At 51.0% G+C, this 25,035-nt stretch overlaps 1 protein-coding gene across 20 annotated transcripts in view; it reads right to left on the reverse strand.

The window, feature by feature from the left end:
- ERI3 (ERI1 exoribonuclease family member 3) overlaps nt 1-25,035 on the reverse strand; it is a 124,002-nt gene that overhangs the window by 65,486 nt on the left and 33,481 nt on the right. For 17 of the 20 annotated variants that reach the window (XR_009049147.1, XM_057708615.1, XM_057708563.1 and 14 more), the window contains 2 exons: nt 19,660-19,719; nt 15,258-15,349 (listed from right to left, as the gene is read on the reverse strand). Coding sequence is in view for 17 of the 20 variants with exons in the window: in XM_057708615.1 (XP_057564598.1) it covers nt 15,258-15,349; nt 19,660-19,719 (152 nt within the window). In the remaining 3 variants the exon portion in view is untranslated. Of the gene's footprint in view, nt 1-10,019; nt 11,424-15,257; nt 15,350-16,331; nt 16,417-19,659; nt 19,720-25,035 lie in introns of those variants that run through there. The other 3 variants (XR_009049150.1, XM_057708572.1, XR_009049151.1) reach the window with 3 other exon arrangements.

Here is a 25,035-nt window from a genome sequence, read left to right on the forward strand (position 1 = left end):
CAGGCTTCGGAAAGATGATACACTTGCTGGAGCCTGCAAAGGGTCAGGAGAGAGTACTGTTTGAAATACCAGTGTGACAGCTGGCTCCTTGTCTGTCTCTTCCTCCCCCACCCCCCTCCCCAAACTTGTCATGGTACAAGAAGTCTATAAGCAGCCCATCAGCTTTAAATATCAGTGTGCGTGAAGCAGGAGCACGAGAGCGAGGGAGCGGGAAGCAGACAGTGAGCGCCTCTGCCGCCACTGCCTGTCAGGCAACACTAATGAATTTCACCACCAGCAGCCATGCCTCAGATAGGGGGTGAGGTGGGGGTGGGGAGTTTTCTAGGGAGAACTCTCGCAGTATTAAAACATCTCTTCCCAAAGCCCTGTTAATAAATGTCACTGCAGAGCCAAGAACTACGCCCCACCACTAGAACTCAAGGCAAGGGAGGGGTTGGGAAGAGCCCTGAAGTCCTCCCAACAAGAAGGGGAGTGCAAGTGTGAGGCTAGAAGGAGCCAGCTGAGCCCCACAATTAGGAGGGTGGCCACCATCACCCGTGCTCATCTCATAAAGGCCTTGGGATGCTTGGTTGAGAGGACTAGGAGGACAAGAAGGAAAGGCCTCGTGCAGAGAGAGTACCAGCCGTACTGCCCCGGCCAGAATCACTCCCCGCCCCACTTCCCATCACCTTCAGCCAACTCACATCACTTGAGGCCCCAGGGACAAGGGGCTCCAGACCATCTCTCCAGATCTAGGGGAGGCAGGGTGAGGAAATTCAGACACCAGTCCCAAAAGGAAGCTACTTCCCCCACAGATGTCAGGAGCCAGAGCTTATACTCTCCTCCATTTTACGGATGAGGAAATGGGGGTTGAGAGTGGTGATATGACTTTCCCAAGATCCTACAACTAGTAGGCAGTGGAGCCAGGACTCAAACCCAGGTCTTTTTCAATCCAAAAGGTCCTGCTCTTTCCACAATACCACACAGCTTCTCTGAGGAGGGGCTGATCACCTACTGGCTCCGGTGTGTCCTCTGCTGCCAGGCCCTGCCCTGCCCTGCCCCTCCGCTCCCTGCCACTGGTACACATGCACCTCTGGCCTGGCATGGGCCACAGCTGCCCTGTAGCAGAGGGCTGGGCCCCAGGCCAGGGTGAACACCGCCTGGCAGAGAAAGCCTTGGGCACGAGCCAGGCCATCACCTGGTAGTCTCCACAGCTCAGAGGGCATGGCTGCAGGCACGAGCCTTCCCTCGAGTGCCCTCGCACAGCTCTGATCAGCAGCGTCTGATCTGGCAGCGACCTGCTGTGCAGGGGGCAAATGACATTTCATTTCCTCTTGGTTTCCCTATGGTACAGACAAAAGGCCGTCACCTGCGTCTGGGTCTGGCAGCACAGCTGGACGTGTTCCCAGACATGCTGCTCTGGAGAGTTCCCAAACAGAAACCAGAACATAGGCGGGTGCAGAGGGACGCCCGGTAGGCCAAGCTGCCTGTCCTCCCAGAGAAAACCAACCTCAAATCCACACTGGGAAGCAGATACGCGAAGCCTCCAAAAGGCCCTGTATTGTATGTACAGCATGCCTCCCTGCTCCACTGCTTTTTGGCCCACTGGCCACCTATCTCTACTCCCATTTCTCCCACATGGAGCCCATATAAATAACCACACAAAGCACACAAGAGCCACAAACACCCTGTGGAACAGTCTAACCTGCGCCTCCCCAGCGCCGCAAATATGCTATGAAATCAAATACTGTGTATCTCGCCAGCCCCTCTCTAGTGAAACAATAAGATAAGTGCCTCTTCAGAGTCCCTCCCACTGCAATTCTTCCAAGGAAAGGGCACAGGGCCCCACCTGTGGCTGCGAGAAGTGCTGAAGCAGCCACCAGGATTGGCCAGCCCTCTTTCCCAGGTGGAATGGCAGAGGCCCCAGCAGGCAGTGAGGTCGTGGGAGGAGGTGACAGGAGGTCTCCAGGGCACTCTGCTCAGTGTCTCAGCTGGTAAGCGATTCTCTTTTTGGCTCAGGTGCCCCACAGCAGTTTGAGTGGTCTCCAAGATACCTCACTCATCACCCACTAGTCTCCACCTGGCCTATGGCCATCTTGACCCTTTGCCTGGGCTGCCTTTGTGTGGCCTACAATGCCCTCTGGAGGCTCTGTGGAGAGCATCCTGCAGGCATTTGGTATCTGGGATGCAGTCTGACCTCTACTTCAGGGACACAGCTGTTCCCCTTACCCATGGCTGACCTCCTCTGCCCTGATCCAGGCTCCCCTGGCTCCTTCAGGATGTGTAACACCTAGCCCACAGAGTCATACTTCTGGTGGGCATTTTAAACTGTGCTCTGTGGAGCGCTAGGGTTCTAGGAGGGACATCGGGCTACTCTGCAGACTAGGGGAGGAGGAGGAAGAATGGGCAGGGCCTTGCCCCAGCGCCAACCAGAACAGCTCAACTTTTATATGTTTTAAAATATTGGGCTTTCTTTAACATTTTATTTTTAAAAAGTTTCCTGCTAAAAATACTACCCATTCAGTCTCTCTACTGTGCTGCTCTGGGTTCTCGTGGCTTTCATTCTGTATCTTCTTTGTAGTGTTCTCATGCTCTTCCTTACTTATTACTTAGCCTGCAATTAGTTTTGCACGTGCTGTTCCTTCTGTCCTGATCACTGGGCAGTCCCCACAGTCCCCAGCACAGTACTTACTGGGCCCTGAGCAACTCTCAACAGGGGCTAACTTTAGGCTCCTGCTGGAATATTCTTCCAGGATACACAGTGGTAAGTGCCTTCAATGGCAGTTTCCAACAGCATTTCTCAGAAGAGAAGAGCTGCAGTGGGTGGTAACTGACATTTACAGGACGGTTCTAGTGAAGACGTGTGGCACGTGCCACACTTAAATCACCAAATGCGGCACACCTGTTACCATCATCAATCATCTAAATCAGCCTCCGAGGGACCAAAGAGACTTTTGCATCTGGCCAATCTTTGAGCAAAATGCAGTATATTTCAACAGGAAAGGCCACTCAGAAGTTTCCAAACCATGAACGTGGGACCATGGGAACACAGGATGATGCTCCTCAGCCAAGGACTCCAGCCACTAGTCCCAGAATTCTGTTTATCGGACTGGACATGGGTGAAACCCCTTGGCCCATCAGCCAAACCCACCTCCTGGGCCTCCTTCTCCAGTCAGCTTTGGGGAGGAGGCAGCGGAGAGGCAGGGGACTATGCTCCTCCTAGCTAAAGCCACTTGTTAATAGGCCCTAGATTCCCTTTTCCCCAGGGGAAAAAGAGGTAGCAATGAGCCCTCTCCCTCCCTCCACATACCCCCATCCCACACATGCCTCCCAGCAGGGCCAGGGAGGAGAGCCATTAGTGTGTGCCTCAGCAGACAATGGGGAGGAGAAGTCTCCAGAGCAAAGGACAACTGCAGCAATTAGAATGCAGGGAGGTTCAGAAGCTATTTAACTGGGTGACCCTGAGGTCGCTGCATCTGACTCCCATCCCTGGATAAATATTGTATGAGAGGGGAGGGGGGCAAGTGAGGGAGCCATCCGAGTGCTGCTCCTCCTTCCACTCCTTTCCCCACCCCACACGACTGCCTCCAGCCACACACACCAAGAACATTATTTACAGCCCTGACAGTCAGAGCAATCACTCTGCTAACCAAGAGGGAATGGACAAAGTCGACTTGCCCAAAATTGACTATGGCAATTGAAGAAGAATCTAGGGCTGTGGGGGCAGGGAGCTGAGCCAACACTGAAACGCAAGGCTTCCCCCGGATTCTGGGTCCAGCTGGCACAAATACTCTCTATCACCCCAAAACCACCAGCAGGTGAAGCTGGTCCCAACTGGCAGAGGGTAAATCAAAAATGGAGCATCCTTCCACCTTTTGGGGGCGGTAACGGAAAAGCTCCTGGATCTCATCACCACCCAGGTGTTCCTTAGCAAAGACGAGAGTCCTAGCTACCTCCCTAGAGGAAGCGGGACTAGCCACACGCCACTTATCCAGCGGGTCCCTTAGCTGACCTAGTGGGGAAAGGCCACAAACAGGAAAGTCAGACAGAGCAGCAAGGGGTCAGGGTGGGGGAAGAAGAGGAGAGCGTCTGAGCACGGGCTGCGACTCAGCCCCCACGTGCTGCTCCTCCAGTCCTGCTCTAATGCACCCTGACATGCCTCTGAAGACAGAGAGCTGTTTGCAGTCAGCACCGTGATTTGTTAGTAATTATTTCCATGGTGTCACATTGCTGTCACTCTGTTAACAAAGAGACAGGCTGCCTCAGGCTGCCTGCAAGAAAGAATCGCAGAGAAAAAGGCCTGTCAGGCTCCCGGGATTCTCTGGGCTGGCTGGCTTTCTTCCCCAAACCAACATCCTTGCAGGCTTTGGAAGAAACAGTTTTACAGAACTATCAAGTCTGAGTCATGTCACCCGTTAGCCAGGGACACTGAGAATTTATCCCACCTGCTCACGGCACCCTTCCCAAAGCCCGACAGACCTAAGCCCCCAGAGTCCACAGATCATTCAGGCACAGGCCACTATGCCAGCTGCAGCCCTGAGTTCCCTGGCCTTCAGCTTCCAAGACCCCTGTTTCCTGACCCTTCCTCCTCACTGGGGTGTTCACAGCCTCTCATGTGCTCTTAGGAGCCTGATGAGAGAAACCTATCTCAAAAGCAGCTGCCCCACTGGCACGGATGGTGGTTAGGGAGTGTACGGTGGCAGGGCATCTTCCCTCCTTGAATCTGCCAATCACTGTTCAAGACCAAAGTTGCTCAGGTGCCAACACCTCTGTAGCCCCCAGGTGCCTGAGCACCTGCGAGGAGATCCTCCCTGAGCTGCCTGGATCAGGGCAGAATCTGCACTAGGAGAGCTGGTGGTTTGCTTTAGCACAAAGTCATGTCTCCATTACCCTGGCTGGGAATTAGAGGACAGATTGGCAAGCGCTGACAAAAGAGGTCACTCACCTTACAGGCATGGAAAGTTGGAGATTAACTCTCTCCTCTCACAGAGGGAATCAGACTCCTGGACAGTGGAAGGAAGCACCAATCTTGAGAAACCCTTTCACTGCCAAGCAGCAGGAGCAGAAAAGGGAGACGAAAGCCCACAAAAGCCCTAGAGAGGCCCTGTCAAGGTGGCAAGAGCCACTGCCACCAGCTCCTATAGAATCCCAGGATCCTGGGCAAGACTAAGATTCTTCTGGCATCAGGGTCCAAAAGACAGAGGGCAGTGCTGGCTGCAGGCACTGAAATGTAAACTGCATGAAGGCAGGATATTTTGGAAGTTTCATCTCTTTGTTCACTGCTAAATCCTCAATACCTGGAACATTGTAAAACATATAATGGGCATTCAATGAACATCTGCTGAAAGAATACATAGGCCACCAGGACTCAAAGGCCACCTCCACAGGCCTGGGGTCAGCCTCTCTCTACCACAGGGGTTCAGAAAAGAAGGAGGCCAGTGCATATTCCACAAGAGACAGGGAAGACCACACGTCTAAGGGACTGGAATTAGGTTTTAAAGGATGAGGGAGATTAGGACAAGCTGATAGTTCTAGGGAGATGCTCATATCAGATTGAACATTCAGATACTTATTTGACAAACATAAACTGAAAAACTAAAGAAGGTATGTAGTCCAACAAAAGGGGAACAGGTAAACTGCAGTATAGTAAAGTAATACGATAGAATCCTACCCAGCAATAAAAAGGCTGAACTACCAATACATATAACAACATGGGTGAAACTCTCATGTTATGCTGAGCAAAGGAAGTCAGACTTAAAAGAGTACATCTTGTATGATTCCATTTATATGAAAGTTAATAAGAGGCAAATGATCCAAAAGTAACGGAAGTCAGAGTAGTGGTTACCTGGCAGGAGGAGGGCATTACTGACAGGGAAAGGGCACAAGGGAACTTTCTGGGATGATGGAAAAGGTTCTTCATCTTGATCCAGGTGGTGATTACATAGGTGTATACTTGTATAACAATATATCAGGCTGTCCATTTCACGTTTGTATACTGTGTGCATCCTACTGTACCTATTTCATACCTCCATTTCTAAAAAGATAAATTTTTTTTTAAAAAGTTGGGTCTCAAGAGTCACACAAAGAATGTTTTAAAAAAACAGAAAAATATCTCACCCAAAGGAAAATGTTTTCCAGCATCAACAGTGGCTTTCTTTCCCCGTGGAGTTCAGGACACAAGCCCTCCAGCCTTCACTCTCCATTTGCCAGAGGACAGAAGGGCCCAAACAAATGGCCAAAGCCTGGGAAGGTCCAAAAAATGTTCAAAACACAAAGCAGTGCAGCCCGAGTCTTAGGCGGAGGACGTCATGACCTGATGGGAGGCCACGTGCAGCCTCTACTCCAGACCACGCAAGCTCTAGGGAAGCAGAGTCGGCACCCCCGGTCAAGTCGTGCCCTGCTGGCCCTGAGGCTCTCTGCAGCAGCCTGCCAGACTCTCCCCCAGAGCGCAGAACCAGACTTCCAGACACTGCCCAGAAGAGCCACAGACACAGAACCAATCTGTCTTCCTGACAAGCCATGCAGAGACTGGCTGGGTACCCAAACTCTGGGCAATGGTCAAGGTCCGCGTGCCTACAGCCCCTCCTGCCAGCAAGGGGAAGGCAGTAAGACCCTCATGGATGGTCAAGGGGTGCTCCATCTATCAGACCAGGGACCAGAAGCCAGGGGGCAACACTCACCTCAGGACCAATTAAGCAGTAAAGAGCCATCTAGTTAGCAGCTCTGCAGCAGGCCAAAGCAAGAGGCTCCCACCACCATAAACATCTCAACGCCTGGTCAGTCATTACATAAACATCTCCATCTTTTGTCAGGGTTACAACTGAGCAAGACTTCCATTCCAGGGATTCCTATGATCACTAAAGCGCTTTAGAGCTTCCGACACCTTCCCAGGGGGTGAAGAGATGAGGCTGCCACTGGAGTCCCACCCTTCAGCCTAGAAATGCCCAGAAAGTGGAACACCAGAGGCTCTGTCTCCAAGGGAAGGGCCATGCTCGTAGACCCGATGACAGGACTTCTTTCTCCCCAAGCGCCCCCACAGGCCCAAGGTCCTTCCAGGGCACACCTGCTTCCCCAGACTCAGGCTCTGAGGGAAGGCTGCAGGCTGCATCGCCCACTGACCTGCAGCTCCAGGACCACGGGGAGAAGAGCAGGAAGGGAGTGCAGACGGGGAGCCAGGAGTCTGCTCAGGCTCCACAGAAACCTGCTCCTGCCCTGCGGCCTGCACACAGGTAATGGACAAGCCCCAGCCAAGCCCACCATCAGGAGCCCCTTTCCTGCCAGGTCCAGGCCCCAGGACAGGTGCAGGAGGGGGCTCTCCTGCGTCTGTGAGGCAGCTGGCCCCAGAGGCCGTGAGCTCCCAGGTGGAGGCGGGGCACCCCTCGCTCCTCCGCGCCCAGGAACGCTGGGCCCAAGAAGCTGTCAGGCTAACGAGGCTACCCCACCACCACTCCATCTGAGCGTGGCAGGCTGCGCCACACAACTGGCTTCAGGTGGCTCTTCTTTAATTAATGGCATCCCAGGCTCTGCAGGGAGCTTCACCCCACAATGAATGGCCCTCTCTCATTAGAGGCAGGCCTGCCATGATGTATTCAGGGCGAGGGCCAGGATTCATTTCCCTGTCTGTGGGTTGGGGATGGGAGGGAGGGGAGAGGCAGCAGGGAGAGATTTATATCGAGTGACTTGGATTAGCTGCAGCTGAAACATGACCCCATCAACGCAAGCTGCCTTCTTGGGGCTAACCCGATGCACCTCTGCTGACGAGAGGGCTCTAGGGAAGCTGAAGGAAGGGCAGAAGGTCTGGTTCTCGTTCTCTCTGGGATTAGGCTGCAGCTCAAAGGCCCAGAATTCCTATACAACCTCCAGAACCCTCTCCCCACCCCACCTACGCACTTTGTGTGCACTGGGAGCCTGGCCTGACTCTGAGCTGATCTCGCCTATCAAGAGCCTCTTCATGGCCAGGAAGCTGACCCACTGGCCTCATAGCTATAGGACCGAGGTCCTAACCATGGCAGTCAGCTGTTTCTCTTGCTTTCCACAGGAAATTATCCTCACTCCCTACCTCAGAGGAGGAGTCCACAACATGGTAAGGCCCCATGTCGGCTGTGTGGGCAGGACCCAAGTATGTTCTGCCACTGGGCATCTCAGAGCTCAGGCTACCCAGAGCTAGGGAAAAGGCCGGCACCAGCCTGACATGGAAACCAGCTGGCAGCCATCACCTCACCGTGGTGATCCACTAGGCTACACCCCGCCTCCAGGGTGCGGAGACCCTGAGCAGTATGACTCTCCTTCCTGCCCCCTGGCACCACCTCCCAGGATATCAGACTGAGCAGGCTGGCCTGGGGTCTTCAAGGCAAAAAGGAGAATGTGGCCTTCAGTGGTCCACATTTCTAATGTACTTCTCACAGACCTAGAAAGAGACCACCCTGCATTCCGCTAGCCACAGAAATGGTTTTAGGCCACGGAGCTGGGTAGCTTCAGGCTGGTAGCAAATAGCACACAGGCCTACAAACTCCCCCTGCAAATCCCACTAATAAACGTGACATTCAGTTTTGCTTGTGCTTGGGAGAAAAATCCTACTTCAGAGCCTGCCCTCTTTCCACCCTCAGCCCTCTTAGAACGCCCAATTCACTAAGAGAGCTTGAGGGTGGGCCCTCATCAGCTGCTGCGAGCCAATCAGAAGGCTGCTTTGCAGGCCTGCTGTGTCCCGAGGAGGCCAGGGCAGAATGCCTATCATCTGTACACACCCGCTCCATGTCATCCACGCTTCTCCCGGCCCTCGTGGTGGAGCATTCATATACCCTTCCTTCCCTACTCAGAAAGAGATGTAGCTCAGTTCCGCTTTACTAAGCCCTATTTGGCAATGTGTCTAAACACATGCAAACTTAATTAGTTCAGGAGGGGAGCCCAAGCGTTTGCAGTGACAGATAAAAGTATCAGGAAATGAGACAAGTCAGGACTGCCAGGGAGTTCCTACTCAAGCCCCTTCCCCCAGCAGGCTGCTAATCAAAGGTGATACAGCTCAGTGCCGGGACCAACTGGCAAACCCACAGACAAGGGGCACGGGTCTCATGAGCTTAGAGACACGATGAGATGCCCCACATGCTTCCAAACACACTACAGGACAGCGGTGTCCGAAGTGATATTGGCAGTGGTTTCCTTAAAAGAGATCTGAGGATTCATTCATCTGTGGCTCAGTAGGGAGGCTCTCAGACAGCCCCAAATCATCCCCCACCACACCTCCTGGTCAACCACGCCCCCACAGCAAAATGAACATAATAGTTCAGACCTCCGCCAACACCAGACCAGAAGCCTAGGGTGTCAGAACATCCCGGGGCTCTGCCACTCAGTGCGAACAAAGGAGAGGAGGAAGGGCGTTCCCATCTACCACAAAGCCATGGGCCATGAAGGAAGAGAAGCAGATGGTCAGATGGCAGAGTGGTTACACACATGGCTTGTAGAGTTCAAATCCCTGCCACAAATTGGTTGTGTGCCCTCGACAAATTACTTACCTCTCTGGGCCCGTTTCCTCATTTGTTAAAAAAAAAAGTTCTAAAAATAATTTATTTCATAGGAGTGTAGTAAGGATTAAATGAGATAATATATAAATAGCCCAGCAGGGCTCCTGGTATGTAGTAAGTGCTCAATAAATGCTGGGTATCTTTATTATCTGATATAACTTTCCTAGAGCAGTCTCAGCCCTCAGTCCTGGGGGCACAAATGCCTCAGAGAAAACCCCTCCCACTGCACCTAGAACCAAACTCCTCCTCCCTTGCTCAGGCCCCCGCGCCATCTCACCCAGTACCCACTGTGGAGGGCCCAATACCCAGTGCTGGCAGGGAGAACCCAGGAGCTTCCTGGCACTAGCAGTACAGTCCTCTAACCCCTCACACTCAGGCTGGCACAGGAGGGCCCGCGGTTTCTTCTTGCTTTCCATTCTCCCTGAGTCTACCCACCATGACCCTCTACAACTCCTCTTGAGCAGGGTACTCCACAGGGCCACTCCATAACTTACTTGTCATTTATTCAACACACATTTATTGCACAACTACTACATGTCAAGCATTGTCCTAGGGTTGTAATGGTGCCCACAATCTAGGAAAAGAGACAGACAAGTCGAGGCAGCTACAACACAATTTCATGCATCAATAAGCACACGTGCTCTAGGAACACACAGGAAGACACCTAGAGAAAGATGTCAGGAGGGATCCTTAGGAATTGGCCAGAGCATCTGGCTGGGTGGGGGCTGAATACATAGAGAGCATCAAGAGATCAGGCTAGAGAAATAAACAAGGGCCTTAAAAGCTTCAATAAACAGTGTGACTTTGCCTGGAGGGCAAGGGGAAGCCTTGAAGGCTGTTAAGCTGGTGTGATGTAATCTGCTACAATTAGGAGAAAGGAATAGAAGAAGCAAGACAGTCAGCTAGACCAGTGAGAAAGAAGACTTTCACAGGAATCCAAGAAGAATATGGGGACCTGAACTAGAGCAGTGGCAGTGGGTTTGGAAAGAAGGCAAAGACTCTGAGAAATCTCTGAGACAAAGGATCAATAGGGTGTGGCAATTAATTGGTTATGGCTAGAGGGAGGAACCAAGGGTGAATTGCAGGTTTCTGACAGAACTACTGGGTAGATGGTACCAGTCAGTCATTACTCCAGAGAATGCTGCAGGACAAGGTGTTGGGAGAAAAATAACACCTGAGCTTTAAGGGGTCTGTGGATATCCAGGTAAGAGAGAGAACAGGAGCTGGATATGAAGGCTGGGAGTTCGGATGGCAGATGGAGCAGATTCCTTTTCTCCAATTGGATCACTGCTGCCGTGTAAGTTCCCATTTCTCAGATGGAGGAAAAGATGAGAAGACAGCGTACAGAGGATAGTTGAAGCTGGGGGAATAGATTAGATCACTCTGGTAAGTGTGAGTGTGTCAGATAAAAAGAAAAGACAGCTAGGAGGGAGATCAAAGAAATACCAATATTTAAGAAACAACAAATTTAAGAAAAAAGGAAGAATTTGCAAAAAGGAATGTGAAGGAAAAGTCAGAAAAACAGGAAACATAACCAGAAATGAAGAGTGCTTCAAGAAGGATGATGTAGTCAGCTCTGTTGAAGGATGCCAAGAGGGCCCAGCCTGATGCCAGCAAGCATGTCGCTGGCTCAGCTTTTCAGCCTTCATCTACACCCCACAAGACAGTCACTGCCCCACAGTGCCCTCCAGGTGGGTGCTTCCACCACCATGGGACTCCAGGTGACAGCAGTCTCGGCTTTTCCATAGTCTTGGCTGCATGACCCTCAGTAGTCCCCACGGACTGCACGCCCCCCAGTCAAACAGTGAGTAGGGTAACATGAGCAAGTGTCTTTTTTTTTTTTTTTCCTTTCAATCAGAGACATCCTGTTTGTTTGCACTTGAAACAAGAAGGGAGACCTGTGTAGTCTGGAAAGGGTTCCGTCATCTGAAAAAAAAAAGGGTGTGAATTCAGGTGTCACTTTCACACAGATGCTTCCACCTGCCTCCTGATTGGGTCTTCTCCATGATGAATTAAGAACAAAATAACACAAAATCCTTCATGTCAGAGTATTGAAGTAACTGGAATAGATCTTTTTCTTTGACTAGACAGCATAGTATTAAGTACTTTCCCCCAGTTGGCATTCTTAGAAATTATCATGATTTTTTCACAGTTTTCTACCCAGGTGGCTGAGGTTTTTGTTCCAAAATTAGTTCAGATGGTCTCACACAAAATTATGTTAAACGTTGAGCAAGTATCTTCTGATCTCCAGACTTTCTGGTCCACATCTACACAGCACCAACAGAGGGGTATGGTATACACACCTCACGAGGAAAGCTGGGAAAACAAGCAAGTCAAATGTGCCAGCCCCACATTCACACAGTCAACCTCCAATGGCAGGAAAACTCCCTTTTCCAAAGCTGAGGGCAAGCTGGATGAAGGCACTCTCAACAGCCCCTGAGCAGACCCCTGGACCTTGCTCCCCCGCAGCCGTGTCTGATGATCCTGATGCTCTCCTCCAAAGCGCCTCTTCCCAGACTGCACTGAGGACCAGGTCCACCCTCATAGCAGCTCTTCCTTATCCCCCACTCCCAGCCCACCCCACTCCACCCCCATACTGCTGATCTGCCCCTCTTCTCAGACCCACAGGCCACTGGGAAAGCCTTTGGTCTAGCTTCTCAGCCACCTGTGCTGTTCAGCTGGTAAACCTAGGTCTCCAAGCTATAGGTGAAAGGCTGAGTTCCTCAAGGGCAGCCCCTGTGCAGGTGTCATTCCTCACTCTTCATCTGCCCTATCCTCCCACCAAGCCAAAGGTGGAAGCCCTTTACAGAGATAATACAGAGAGCCTGGGTAAGCGGAGAAAAGAGAAAATTGGTGAAAGAACACTAAACTCCACAAGGAGCTTCAAGAAACACTAGGTAAGGCAAAGGAAAGGTAGATCAGGTAGGGAAGGCAAGCTGACCAAGAGCCAAAACCACAAGTGTCGTTTCTTAGACAGGTTTACAAGAAAAATTAAATTCTACACCCACTAAATTAAAACCCACCTTAGCAGGATCTGTGACGATAGCATCAAAGCCCACATAAACCTGAGTATCAACCCGTTCAGGTTGACAAAAGATGGACACAAAATGATTTTGTCAGGATGGGAGCAGATTTCTTTTCTCCAGTGGGATTTCGCTGCCACTTCAGTCCCCATTTCTCAGTGCCTCACTAATCAGGCCCTTTCCAACAAAAGTGATGTGAAGCTGGTTGGGGGGGCGGGGCAGGGAATGGGCGAGAGGGGAGGGACAGCAACGAGAAGGAACCATGGCTCTGAGAGACTACAGTGGGAGATGAAAACATTTGCTGAGTTCCCCAGACTTAGTTAAATCTGAAAATGGATGTCAAAATAAGAAGTGAGCCACATACTAACAAGTTGTGGGTGTCGATTTAACAGCACCCTTGTCAGGCGCATCAGCAGGCTTTACCAGGCGTGTGAGAAGGTGATGGTTCTGACGAGGGCCATCTGACGAGAGGCTCCGGAACACGGAGAAGCTGTGCACCGTCACGCAGCACTACTTAGATTTCCTCTCTGGCTGTTTTTATTTTGTTACACATTTAATTAAGAGCCTTCCCAGCAGTTATGCGGAGTCCTGCTTCTAAAAGGCAGCCACAGAGCTCTCCTCCCCCCACCCCTGCCATCAGACATCTGTCTCCTCCTTGCACACTTGCTCTCAGAGCTTCACTGGCCTTCCCGAACCAGACCCAAACCAGCCACCAAAGTCTGCCCAAATCACCTTTTGAAAGCTACGTGGCCTTAAGAATTCAATTCTGCCTAGCTCTGAGTCTACTAATTTGAGCCCTGGTTTTTAATTTTGCTTTGTTTTTTTCATCTTTAAAGGGGAGACACCACCTCCTACCCAAGAAGGCAGTTAGGAGGACTGAGATATGGTATGTGCTCATTAACATTTGATTTCCTTTTATATATGCTTTGATTCCCTAACCGTATCCCTCTTCTTGATTACATCAGTTCTTGTGAAGATGCAAAGTGGCCTCCTGAGTCACCAAAATCTGTCCACAGCCCACAGTGCCAATGCCTGAATGGTGCTGCAGGCCAGCACAGGCCAGACCCAAGGAAGACAGCATCCCCTCTCCTTCTCATGGAGAAACCAACCAGACAGCCCCCAATGTCATGCACAGGAAAGCTTTCATATACGCACCTAAGTACACACCATCCACAGCTATCACAGAAGATGCAGAAAGCGGCTGTTTGGGACATGAACACACCAAAGAGAGAAAGCCATTGGGAGAATGGGAGTCTCAGAAGGCTAACTGGAGAAACTGGGCCTCTGGCCTGGGCCACATGAGCCCCAGAACTCTGGGTGTCAGCCTGAACCCTGCCTCACCCCAGATAGCTTATCCCATGCTGAAGCTCCTCGTAAGTCCCTTCCCACTTCGAGTGCTCAAAGCAGCCCAGGATGCCGTAAACCAGAGCAACAGCCTTCCTCCTCCTCACCTTCTGCGAGGAAGCCTCCCCTGACTCAGCTCTGCCTCCAGGCCCAGCCCCTATAATTTCCCTGACAATGAGCGTCATCGGGAGCTCTGGAGCATGTGGTGCACAGTCAGCGTGTGCACTCAACCTAAGGGCTGGGGGAGACAGGTGCGCCGGCATTTAGGTGATCCAGGCTTGCTCTTCCTCCCGTCTCACCGAGAGGGGTGGGTCCAATAGCAGGCTGGACAGCCACCTGGGTGCAGAACTTCACCTCAACGCCCAGCATCCAAAAGGCATAAAAAAGGATCTTGGTGAGAAAATAATGCCTGAATTGGTAGAAAATGTCACTCTAGAGCCATGACTCCCCGCCCCCGCCAATACAATATCCCACCTATGTTCCAAAGCTCACACACACACACATACACACCCCACCCACACAGAATGCTTGCTGCCGCCTTCAGTCACAAAGAACACAGAGGTATCGATTCTACCAATCCTCAGCAAACAGTGCCCCCACCACCTCCACCCCCGCTTCAGTTCCCTGGGGGATGTCTGAAGCCAGGTATCCAGGCAGGAGAAGAGACAAGAGGCAGAAGTGTCAACCCAGCAAAGAAACCAGTTCTGTCTTCCACACCTGGGGCAGGATCAGGAGACAAAGGAGAAAAAGCAGTGTGGACAAAGGAAGAAAGAAGAGGCTGGTGACCTGGGCAGCTTCCTAGAAGCATCCCTCTCTCATCTCCACACTGGGCTCTCCGTGGGATCATCAGGGCCTCGTATCCCAGATAAGAGCCTAGCCTAGTATAATGGTTAAGAGAATAGACCCTGGAGCCAGGTTGCCCAGGTTTGAATTCTGGCTCTGTGTGTTCTTGGGCAAGTTACTTAACCTCTCTGTGCCTTAATGTCTTCATCTATAAAATAGGAATAACAAGAATACCTAAGGTTAGTAAATGAGTTACTATTTCTAAAGTATTTAGAACAGTAAATACTATGTATCTGGTTTAGAAAAAAATTAAAGACCCTCTTTTAACTCCTTCCTTTCAGAGCAATAACATGTAGCCGCACAACAGGAAGGGCTGTCCTGGCAAAGGCAAGAAGGCGACAGCAGTACTGGAAGGGTACTTGGCCTGTCCACTCCTGGTTCCAGAGGCAGAAGGCATGGCCCCCAGCCCTCGTCTTGCCCCACCAGCCCCAAATCCAGGGACCCACTGACCCCACTGCCCTGCAGGCTTGGACATTTGAGCCCGTGAAAGGAAAAACCTGGCCCTGCAGATTCCAAGCCCTGACAGCAAAGGAGTCCTGCTCATACTCACATGACTTTTAAGTCCCAGTCTCCACAGGTGACAAAAATTGACTTGACGTTTGGATCTAAGAGGCCTTCCTTCGCCATCCACTCATCGACCCTCTGAAAAGTACACAACAAGAACAGATGAGATTTTCCTTTTTTTTCAGTCCCTGAGTCTGTGAAGAGCCACAACAGTGAAATGCAGATAAGCTGCTTGTAATCAGAGCAGGAGAAAATTGTAATCTTATCCCTCCACTCTGGGCTCTCAGCCTTGACTCAGAACTATGGAGGACCTTGCAGGACAATCCCTGCAAGCAGATCCCACAAGCCCAAGTGTTGGGGGGCAGGGAACCCCTCCACTCCACCAGTGCCTGGCAGCCCACCCTGGACAGGATAAGGACAGATCCTAGTAGGTCAGTCCAAATACCTTTGGTCCTCAAACAAAGGAACAGCCTAGCACAGACACAGGCTGTCCTGGGCCACAAGAACAGGCTGGAAAGAGGCCCCAAGCAGGGAACCCCAATCCAGTTTCATTTGCTCATTTGTTCATTCCACCCTCCCACCAAGTGTTTATTAACCAAATTTATAAATTTGATTATTCCCCAAATGAAGGTGAAGTTAACTTTCACCATGAGTCTAGCAGAAAAGGCTCCTCTGCCAGACTATAGCCCCATCTTGACAACTGGGATAGCATTGCTTGCTGCAGTGGCTAGAAGCTCATAAACTGGCCCCAGACTCTGTATTTCTCCTCTCCTGGTTGAGGATTCAAATTCAGCGGAATCTTTTGAAGGCTGAGCTCAGTTCCTAGACAGGAAAGAAACTGCTCCTAAACACACTTTAAGTCTTTCTTCTCCTTCATCTCTTTGATCCGTTTTATTTGCACTCATACTGGAAGTACAAATACTAAAATCAGTATATAATGAGAGAATTATCATAAAGAATTCATGAAGCATTGCCTATTTTTCAGAAGATCCCAGGCATGGGGCAAGAGTGCAGCAGACCACACTGCTGCTCCACTCACACAAGAGGGTTATTTTTAAAGGCTATACCGCATAGTCGTTAGAAACATGGGATTCAAAGTCAGACACATCTGGGTTCTAACCTTGGCTCTTCCATATCCTGGCTGTGTCACTGATGGGAAGTCATTTAAAAGTCATTTAACCCCTCTGAACTTCAGTTTCCTTCATCTATAAAACGACAAAGGATGACTAACCTTACAGGGTTGTTTTTAGAATTATATGTGATAATGTATTAAGTGCCTACCTAAAAGTAGACTGTAAGCTGGGAAGGGGAGAAAGACAGATCATCTTAATACAATATAATAGAGACAGCAATGGAGAAATACCCAGGATGCCATCAGACCAAGAAGAGGAGAGGCTAGCCCCACCTTTTACAAGGAAAGGAGTCAGAAAAGCTTCATAAAGATGACTGAACTAAGGGCTTGGCGGTCAAGTTTGCCTGACAGCATGGAACACAGGAAAGTACACTCCAGGCAGAGGCAAAGGCACAGGCACAGACATTCTGTATCTGATTAGCAATTGTCTGTTTAATGTCTGCCTTCCCCACCAGACTATCAGCACCACGAAGACAGGGACTCTTAGCTATCTTATTCACTGTCTTAATCCCTAACCCAGCACAGTGTCTTCTCGATGTCTTGATTGAAATGTGAGTAAGAAATAACGTGACTGGGGTCTGCAGTGATTGAAAGGAAGGGCAGGAACTGAGGCTGGGGGACTAGGTTAGGCCACACTGTGAAGGGCCTTGTGTGCCCAGCAGGTAGTAGAGAGTCCATGGTAATCCTGGGCTCCTGGAACCTCAGAGATTCTGGAGGCCTGGCCCATGCTGAAGCAGTCCTGGAATAGGGCCGAGGATCCCACCTGGTTCCATGGCTACAGTAGCCCTATCTCCTGGGACATCGGGGCCGCTCCTCAGTGCCAGACTCTGCAGACCCTCTTCACAGTCTGCACACCAGAGAATCTTCCTCAGCCTGAGGGTCTCCCAGCAGCTAAATTCTGGACCTGCCACTGCTGAATGGTTTGGCTCCCCAGTCACTCTGGCCCAAGCCCTTGTAACACACACACACACACACACACACACACACACACACACACACACACAGACACACACACATACACACACACCCTTTCCCCAGGGTCACTAAAGAAAATAAGGCAGACTTTACATAAGAAAAGAGGTAAGGCAAACCTGGAGCTCCCTAAGTCAGCTAATCTCGCTCCGGTTCACTGGCCTTAAATCCCCAAGGTAAGTGCCCCACCTGCTAGGGGGCTCCCCAACGCCCCAACTCCTGCACAGTGGTCCTAGAAAAGAGAGCAGGACAGGACAGGACTGTCAGGAGGCAATGCCCAGCAAAACCAGGCCTTCACTATGAGAAGCACTTACTGCTCCTTGGAAGCTTAGGGCCGAGGCCATTCACTCATGCAGCAGATACGCAGTGAGCAGCTTCTGCTTTGAACCTGTCTAGGGAAGTGATACATTTGGAATCAGGCCTGTCCTTTTCCTTCCCTTCTCTGTTTGAATGGAGAAAGGGTTGGAGGGACCACCAAGACAACCCCCAATCGGCCCACCCTCCTGGCTACTGAAGGTCTAGAGGAGCCCAGACTGAGCCTTGCTTAGAACAAATGTGTCAGGCAAACATCTAGCTGGCCATCTGCTCAGGGCGTTGGTTAGGACAAGAACTAGCTCTTCAGCTCTATAACCAACTCAGGGCTAATGGGAAAAAGCAGAGCCCGGTCTGGTCTCCTTGTCCTCCCAGAGACTTCCTATCTAGGCCAATGCCAGGAATCTCCCCTCTTTACCCACAAAGTATGCTGAAGCAGCAGAAAGTAGCTTCCTGGGTGAGACTCAGAATCCTCTGAACATCCTGCTTCAGGGCTGGCCTGGGGTCAGCCGGAGAAAGCCTTCTGAAGACCAATCTCCCCCCTTAACCAGCGCCACTGAGGAGAAAATTCTATAACCTCAACAGCCCTGGTTTGGTCCTGGCCCAGAATAAGAATCTTCCTCCCAGGATCCCAGCCAGAGACACTCCAGGGAAAGCTGCCTGCCCCCTGGCCTTGCTTTGGGATGTTGGCTGGGAGATAGGGAAGGAAGGGTCCCCTTTTTCTCCTTAAGTCTGGTCTTGGAGGGAGCAGTCTAGGCTGAGGACACTCCTTAGTCATAGGGCTGAATCTCCCCACCCAAAAAGAGGGTCAGTGGGGCTGGGAGACACCTCAGAGCCCATCTTCTCCCAACCCTACAAGAGCCTGACCGGTCACAGAGCCTGGGCCTGCACACTCCCTGGAACAGGGAACACACTTGGCCACTGGGTGAGCCTAGACCTGTCTCTCTGGCCCTAGTTCCATGCTGAGGAGCCCCAGGAAATTCAGTCTGCATTTCTCTCCCCCATGGCACAGGCCCTCTAGGCTCAAGAAAGAGATCTTCCTCCCTCTCCCTGCCACCACCCTACTTCCTCCAGGTGGACTACCTCCAAACAGATGTGCTCTGCTATCCTCCCAGATGCTCTGCTCTCTCCTGTGATAGGGGCTGAGCTCTGGGTTTATTGCTCTTAAAGATAAAGCACCTAATGAGATCCACAGGCTTTCTCTCTTCTCCCCTCCTCCTAGAGAAGGGAGTGGGAGGGGGACCTTTCTTCCTCTCTGAAAACCCCAGGCCAACGGGGGTGGGAGATGAGCTGAGGCCAAGCACTGCTTCCTGGTTCCCTCAGGCTAGAGCACAAGAAGCAGCATCTTAACCTTTTCCAGCTCCCCAAGGAGAACATCCCAGAAGTGTGGGTCTCTGCCAAGGGTTCTAAAGCCTTTAATTTGATTTTCCTCACACAGGCAATTGTTGTAATTATTCTGATTAGGAATCATTACCCAGCGCTGCCTCTGCACCCCTGACAGGCACAATGCATCCAGCGGCAAGCTGCAGTGGGGCAGGCGGGCCGGCCGCACCTCCTGGAGGAGCTGACAGCAAACAAAAGCCATCGATGGGGAGTTCTGGGGGAGTTAATGAAGTGCTCACATGCCACAAGAAGCCAACACTAAAGCTAAACAAAAACTCCTCCAGTCCCCGGGGCTGGCCGCAGTGCTGCAGCTCAGCTCCCCTACTCCCAGCCGCCCAGCACAGGCTGCCCGAGCCACCGGAGCCACTGGAGCCAACGGCCAGCACAGCCGTGGGCCGGGAGCGGGCGGGGCCTCCCCACGACTCCCGGAGGCACTCGGACATCTTGTCAGTAACCCTGACGGGAACAGCTGGAGATGACAGATCAATGGTTCAATACTCTCAACAGCATGTCACTGATGTGACAGCAAATGTTATTCTAATCAAGCCATAATCATAGTCAAATCACACGGCTACATTCTAGGGAGGGGAGGGAGAGGAAGACAGCAGGATGGGGTCAGAGGTCAGGAATTAAAGGTCACTCAACCTACCTCCAGCACTTGCTGCAGGCTTGGCTGACCATCCACCATGGCTTGAATAATCCCAGTGAGCTGAAAGGAAAGAGAAATAGCCAATGGGTGGAAAACCAGGGCGCAGAGACTCAAAGCTGGACTGGATCCTTTCCTTTCTGTTTTTCTCCTCCTACCGTAAAAGACTCTGACCTGCACAGCTGTAGGCTTCGAACCCGACAGCCTTGGGAATCAAGTTTCCCCACAATTTCCTGCCCCAAGATGCGAGTACACATCCACATCCTGACCATGGGGTGGGTCTCAGACCTGTTTCAGCTTTCATTTTGCAGAAAATTTGATTTTATGTGTCTTTTATATTCAATGGGCTCAATAACTCCCCCCCAAATTACAGTCTGAAGTAAATTCACCTAAAGCTTCTCAGAAGTTCCTGCAGAACTCAGGATATGCTCACACGGGACCGGCACACCTGGTTTCAAGTCCACCCCTTCTCTGAGCCCCAGTGTCCAGCACTTCCCTGTCTGACAGAGCAAAGGGCCAGAGGGAGCTCCCAGGCATCCACCCTTCACCTGGCATACCTGGGCCCTGGATACAGACTAGCCAAGCAGGAAACAGGCACCTTTAGCAGACGAAAAAGGCTACAAACCTAGTCTAGAGAATTTCTGACTCAAGGACCTCTGTTCCACCAAGGTCAGGCCTAGGTTCAAACCAGCTTGTTGCTTTGGTTTGTTTTGTTTTGTTTTGAAGTAGAAAATATCCCTCAAGCACAGACTAGATAGGCTGCCTGGAGGGCCTGTGGCAGGACCTGCACAGATGTGGACCCAGCTGGAAATCACTGTGGCCAACATGCCCCTGGCCACTTCCAGACAGGGTAGCATCTTAGGCCTGCTTGGAAACTTCTTTTTATTTATTTTTTAAGTGTGGGAGGTGGGGATTAAACTCCAATTAAACTATAATTACATTTAATGAATACCAAATACCCAACTCACAGAAACCGCTGGCTCTAAGAGGGAAGGTTATTTTCTCATAGCGACTTACACGGAATGGTAATACACACCTTTTAGGGAAGAAATTTTCATTTTAAGAACGCTGAGTTCCTCTAGGTGGGTTTCTGTAGTTCATCAAGTCATTATTAGGTGGTATTTTAAGGAAGTGTAAGGACACAGCCACTCTATTTTATATTCCAGAAACTGTTTTTATATTAATCTGTATTTTAATTGGGTAACAGCTGCTGCCTACAGACTTCCCATGGTCTAAAAGGAAAATAAATTAGAAAGATTAACTACACTGTTGTTTCACGAGGCTTTAACCCACAGCATGCCCACCCGGCTGGCACCTCCACACCCTTTCCTTGCTTGGGAGACCAAAGAACTGCCCAGCAGAGGGAGGGCCTGAGCAAAAGAGGAGAAAAGGTAGTGCCCTGAGGCCAGGGGTGGGGATAGGGAAGAGCCAGGGTCTGCAGCTTTCATCTTGGAGTGCTAAGACTCCTCCTTTTATTTAGTCAACATCTACTCCTGGAGAGGCTGGGCCCCATTCTAGGGAGCAAGGATCCAGCAGTGAAGAAAAACATGGAAACCTTGTCCTTGTGGAATCTGCGTTCTTCTTGGCAGCCCCATCCTGGCCCAGTCCAGCCAGCACCCAGAGCCTGTCGGCCTTCCAGACCCACACACCAAGCAGGCAGGGCCCTGTGTTTTGTCTCATGCAGGGGCCAGAGTCCGGAGTAGGCCTGTTGCCAACTCCAGGTCCAATAGCCAGATGACCGGCTGGCACCCATCCACCCACCACTGCCCTTTCTCACCCAGCTTCTCTCCTGCTCAGTTCTCCCAGGGCCAAGTCATATCCCCAAGCTCAGAGCTGGGGCTTTGGGTCAGGACTATCTTGGAAAAGAGGGCCCACAGCCACTCTTCTTGGAAAGCCTCAGGGTCTATATGCTGTCTCATATCCAGTCTGAGTTTCCCAGGGCAAGGTGAGGTCTACTTCTTCTCTTGGCTCCCACTAAGGGTCACTCACATGAACAGTGAAGGGCTTGCAGAAAGTCTCACACAGGAAACAATGGCACGCCTGCCAAGAACCCTCCCTCCTTGGAGATGGGACTTAGAGCTCAGCACCTGTGTATAAGGGGCATAAGCATCTGCCCTGGGCCCCAGGAAAAGCACAACACTGAAAAGGAAAGCCGGGGCACTGCTCTGCAGGGTCTCTCACCACAGACTAGGCCCACCTCTTCCTACCCTTGAGGGTGGGGGGTGGGGGGACCTCCAGGATCCTGGGGCCTTCTCACACTCCTCTCCAGTGGTCAGCAATCCTAGAATGATCAGCCTGGGAGGAGCCTCGTGAGCTCGCTCCCTCCCTCTCCACGCTTCCCAGGCTGCCTGTGGTCCAGCAAGACATGGCTTATAGCTTACTGCTAAAGGACCTGAACTCAACCCCTAGAGACACAGGGCCTTGAGATCCTTCCAGGGGCAGCCCTCACTCCCCTGCATTAATGCCTCCAACAATGGACCACATCTTATCAGCTCTGCCAAGGCACCGGATAAAGAGGGGATGAAATTTTAAAAGTCAGTCCCTGTACCTGATACTGACAACCTATAAGACTTATACCAGAAACTTAAGGGAGAGAGACAATATAATAAAATAAATACTGGGAAGTTATACCTTAGGCCTAACCTAAACCTTTCATGCTGCTGTTTAAGCCCATTCCCACTTGGGTTAATGTTTGTTTGTAAAAAGCTTTCACAGCCTCACAATGAAAGGTACTAGAGCAAAGCCAAGTATTTATTAAGCTGAGAACCAGGGCTCACAGGCTAAACAGAGCTCAGAGACCTTAACCACTTAAAGCAGGAGAGGTGAGAGGAAGAATTAATGTGTGCTCTGTGGATCCTTTCACTGAGGGATTACAGATTAACTCCCGCTTCTCCAGACTCAGAAACCACAAGGCGAGAGGCTTTTGACCCTGACTGATAACATGGCTGGTTACTGAGATCCCCTACCCGCACAAGGGCTTTGTCCAGGAACGAGCTGACTTCCTCATAAGCACTGGCAACTACAGGAAGCAGCCCAGGACGCTCAGTGCCAACAGCATGTCAGGATCCAGTGCTTTCTCCCTTCACACTTTATCTCCAGCACAATCATATTCTGACATCAAGACAGTTTGTTGATTACATAAGCACTTGTCTCCCGTGTGCAATCTGATAATCAGACCCACTCTTTCTCCTCAGACAAAGAGACCAATAAATCTCACCCTTTATAAGTACAGGTGCAAGACAAAGCCCTTTACTGGCATTTAGCAAAATGGGTATTTTTCCTAGGCTTTTTTTTTCCCCTACAATAACAACAAAAAGGACTATACATGGTCAGGGACTGTGCAGCAGCCCAGCTGCTAAAGACAGAGATCTGATGAGTTGGAGCAGATTCTAGAGGTGGTAGGGAAAGGGCTCAGGAAGGAAAGAAACACATTCCATCCTATCTCTGTCAGAACCATGTCTCCAGGCTAACTATCAACTGGAACCAAGAAAAGACCTGAAGAAGGCTAACACCATGCTCATTACACAGAGCAGTAAGAATGTCTACATGTGGGCTGCAGACTTACTCAAGGCAGAACCCCTCTTCCTGCTGCCCAGCACTGAGCCTGTCTCTCTCTCAACACAAGCATGTGCTTGTGTGTGTACACACACGGCCAGGGTTCTTAAAAGACTTATTGTGCAACATAGAAAATCCTACCAGAAGGGCTGCTTAGGAAAATCTGGAGGTTTGGGGTTGTTCCTCACACTTAGTAATGAAAGATTCCTCTGGCTATAACGACCACCCTCCCAACCCACAAAGGCAACTACCACCAGATTGGACGAGGCCTCAGAATGACAGCCCCGTCCCGTTGTCCATGCCTCTCTGTATTACAGTCCATCTAGTATGAAGACAGGGCAATATTTAGATGATCTGAGGTTTTCCAAAGAAGACGCTACTTACTCAAAAGAGCAAGTCAGCAGTACCGCTACTCTGAGGGGAGGCAAGGTGTGGTTGAAAACCTCCTTGACAATATTCACTCAAGGAATGTGTATTTTTACTCGGTGCCTGGCCCTAAGGATGGGACCGAGATGGATCAGATCTAGTTTCTGCCCTCAAGGAACTCAGAGTCTAGTGGGGAGATGGATAAGTGACTGCAGTATAACGTATCTGATTGGTGCTACACTGGGGTGGGCACAGCCCAGCCTGGGCTCAGGGAAAGCTTCCCAGAGAAGGTGACCCTGAGCAGAGTGCTGGAGGACAAGCAGGCGGGTAGACGAAGCACACAGGCAGAAAGACCATCGCGTGCAGAGGCAGACTGAGAGGAGTGAAGGGGAGATGAAACAGGGAGATCTGAGGCTGGACTCAAGGGGACCAGGCCAGGGAGGGTTCTGCGCTATGGAAGCCTGAGACAGAATGGCAGAATCCATGCCTGCAGCAGAGCCACAGCCTCACTTCAGAGCAGGCTTTGTAATGAGGACCCCACGCCACCAAGCCCACTACCCTCCAAATTATGTACGTGTGTCCCTGGGTGAAACTTTCTAGAAAAAAGAAACATCTTTCATCAGAGTCGCACAATCGCTCCTCCTCTTCTCCAAAAGAGAAGCAGCACCAGCCCTGCTCTGAAAAAAAGCCTTTTCCCAATATTCTCAAGCTTCCACTCCTGCCCAGGGCTGAGCTTCAGCAGTGCTCTGTTTCATCCCTAAACACGTAGCACTTCCCCAAACTTAGGGCTGCCCGTCTGTCAGGCAGCGAGCTGGAGTGCAGCGCCCCCACCCCACTCGGGGGAAGTGGCGCAGGTGCAGCGTACACACAGTGGAGGAAGAAAAGGGTAAGAGGACATTACATGTTTCAGGCCAGTGGAGGGCTCCGGTACCTGGCTGGTTTGAAGAAAGTCTTCCCTTCCCTTCCCATAAGGAAGGGGATTTTCCTCATCATGTGGGGCAAACAGGATAGATTAGCACGCCTAGTGGTACAGGTAATTCTCAAGGGAAAGAGGGGGGAAACAGCTGAAGCCAGAGGAAGCAAACATCATTGTTCCAACCAAATATCATCAGTTGGAACAACAAAAGGCTTGAGAGACTAAACATGTTGGCAGATGGATGCCTATAACAAAAGGCCCACCTGGGTCACCGGCATCCAGCCCAGGAGCAACCCTCAAGACTCATATTTGGGCTAAGTCAGCCTCAGAGCCCACTGAGCCCAACCAGCAGTGCAGGCAGGCCCTTTCCCAGCCCCCGCCACACCAAAGGGATTGTTTTGGGATTACTCAAGAACTTCTTCCCTCCTGTTTCATTCATATGGAGAAAGTAGGTCTCTAAATGAAGGCACAAAGTCTCTAATGCACCTTCACCCCCAAATGTTTAAGATTCCAAAAACACTCATGTTTTCCCATCACCTCTA

The sequence above is a fragment of the Hippopotamus amphibius genome, chromosome 1 (genome assembly GCF_030028045.1).
Source record: "Hippopotamus amphibius kiboko isolate mHipAmp2 chromosome 1, mHipAmp2.hap2, whole genome shotgun sequence".
NCBI classification, from domain to species: Eukaryota; Metazoa; Chordata; class Mammalia; order Artiodactyla; family Hippopotamidae; genus Hippopotamus; species Hippopotamus amphibius.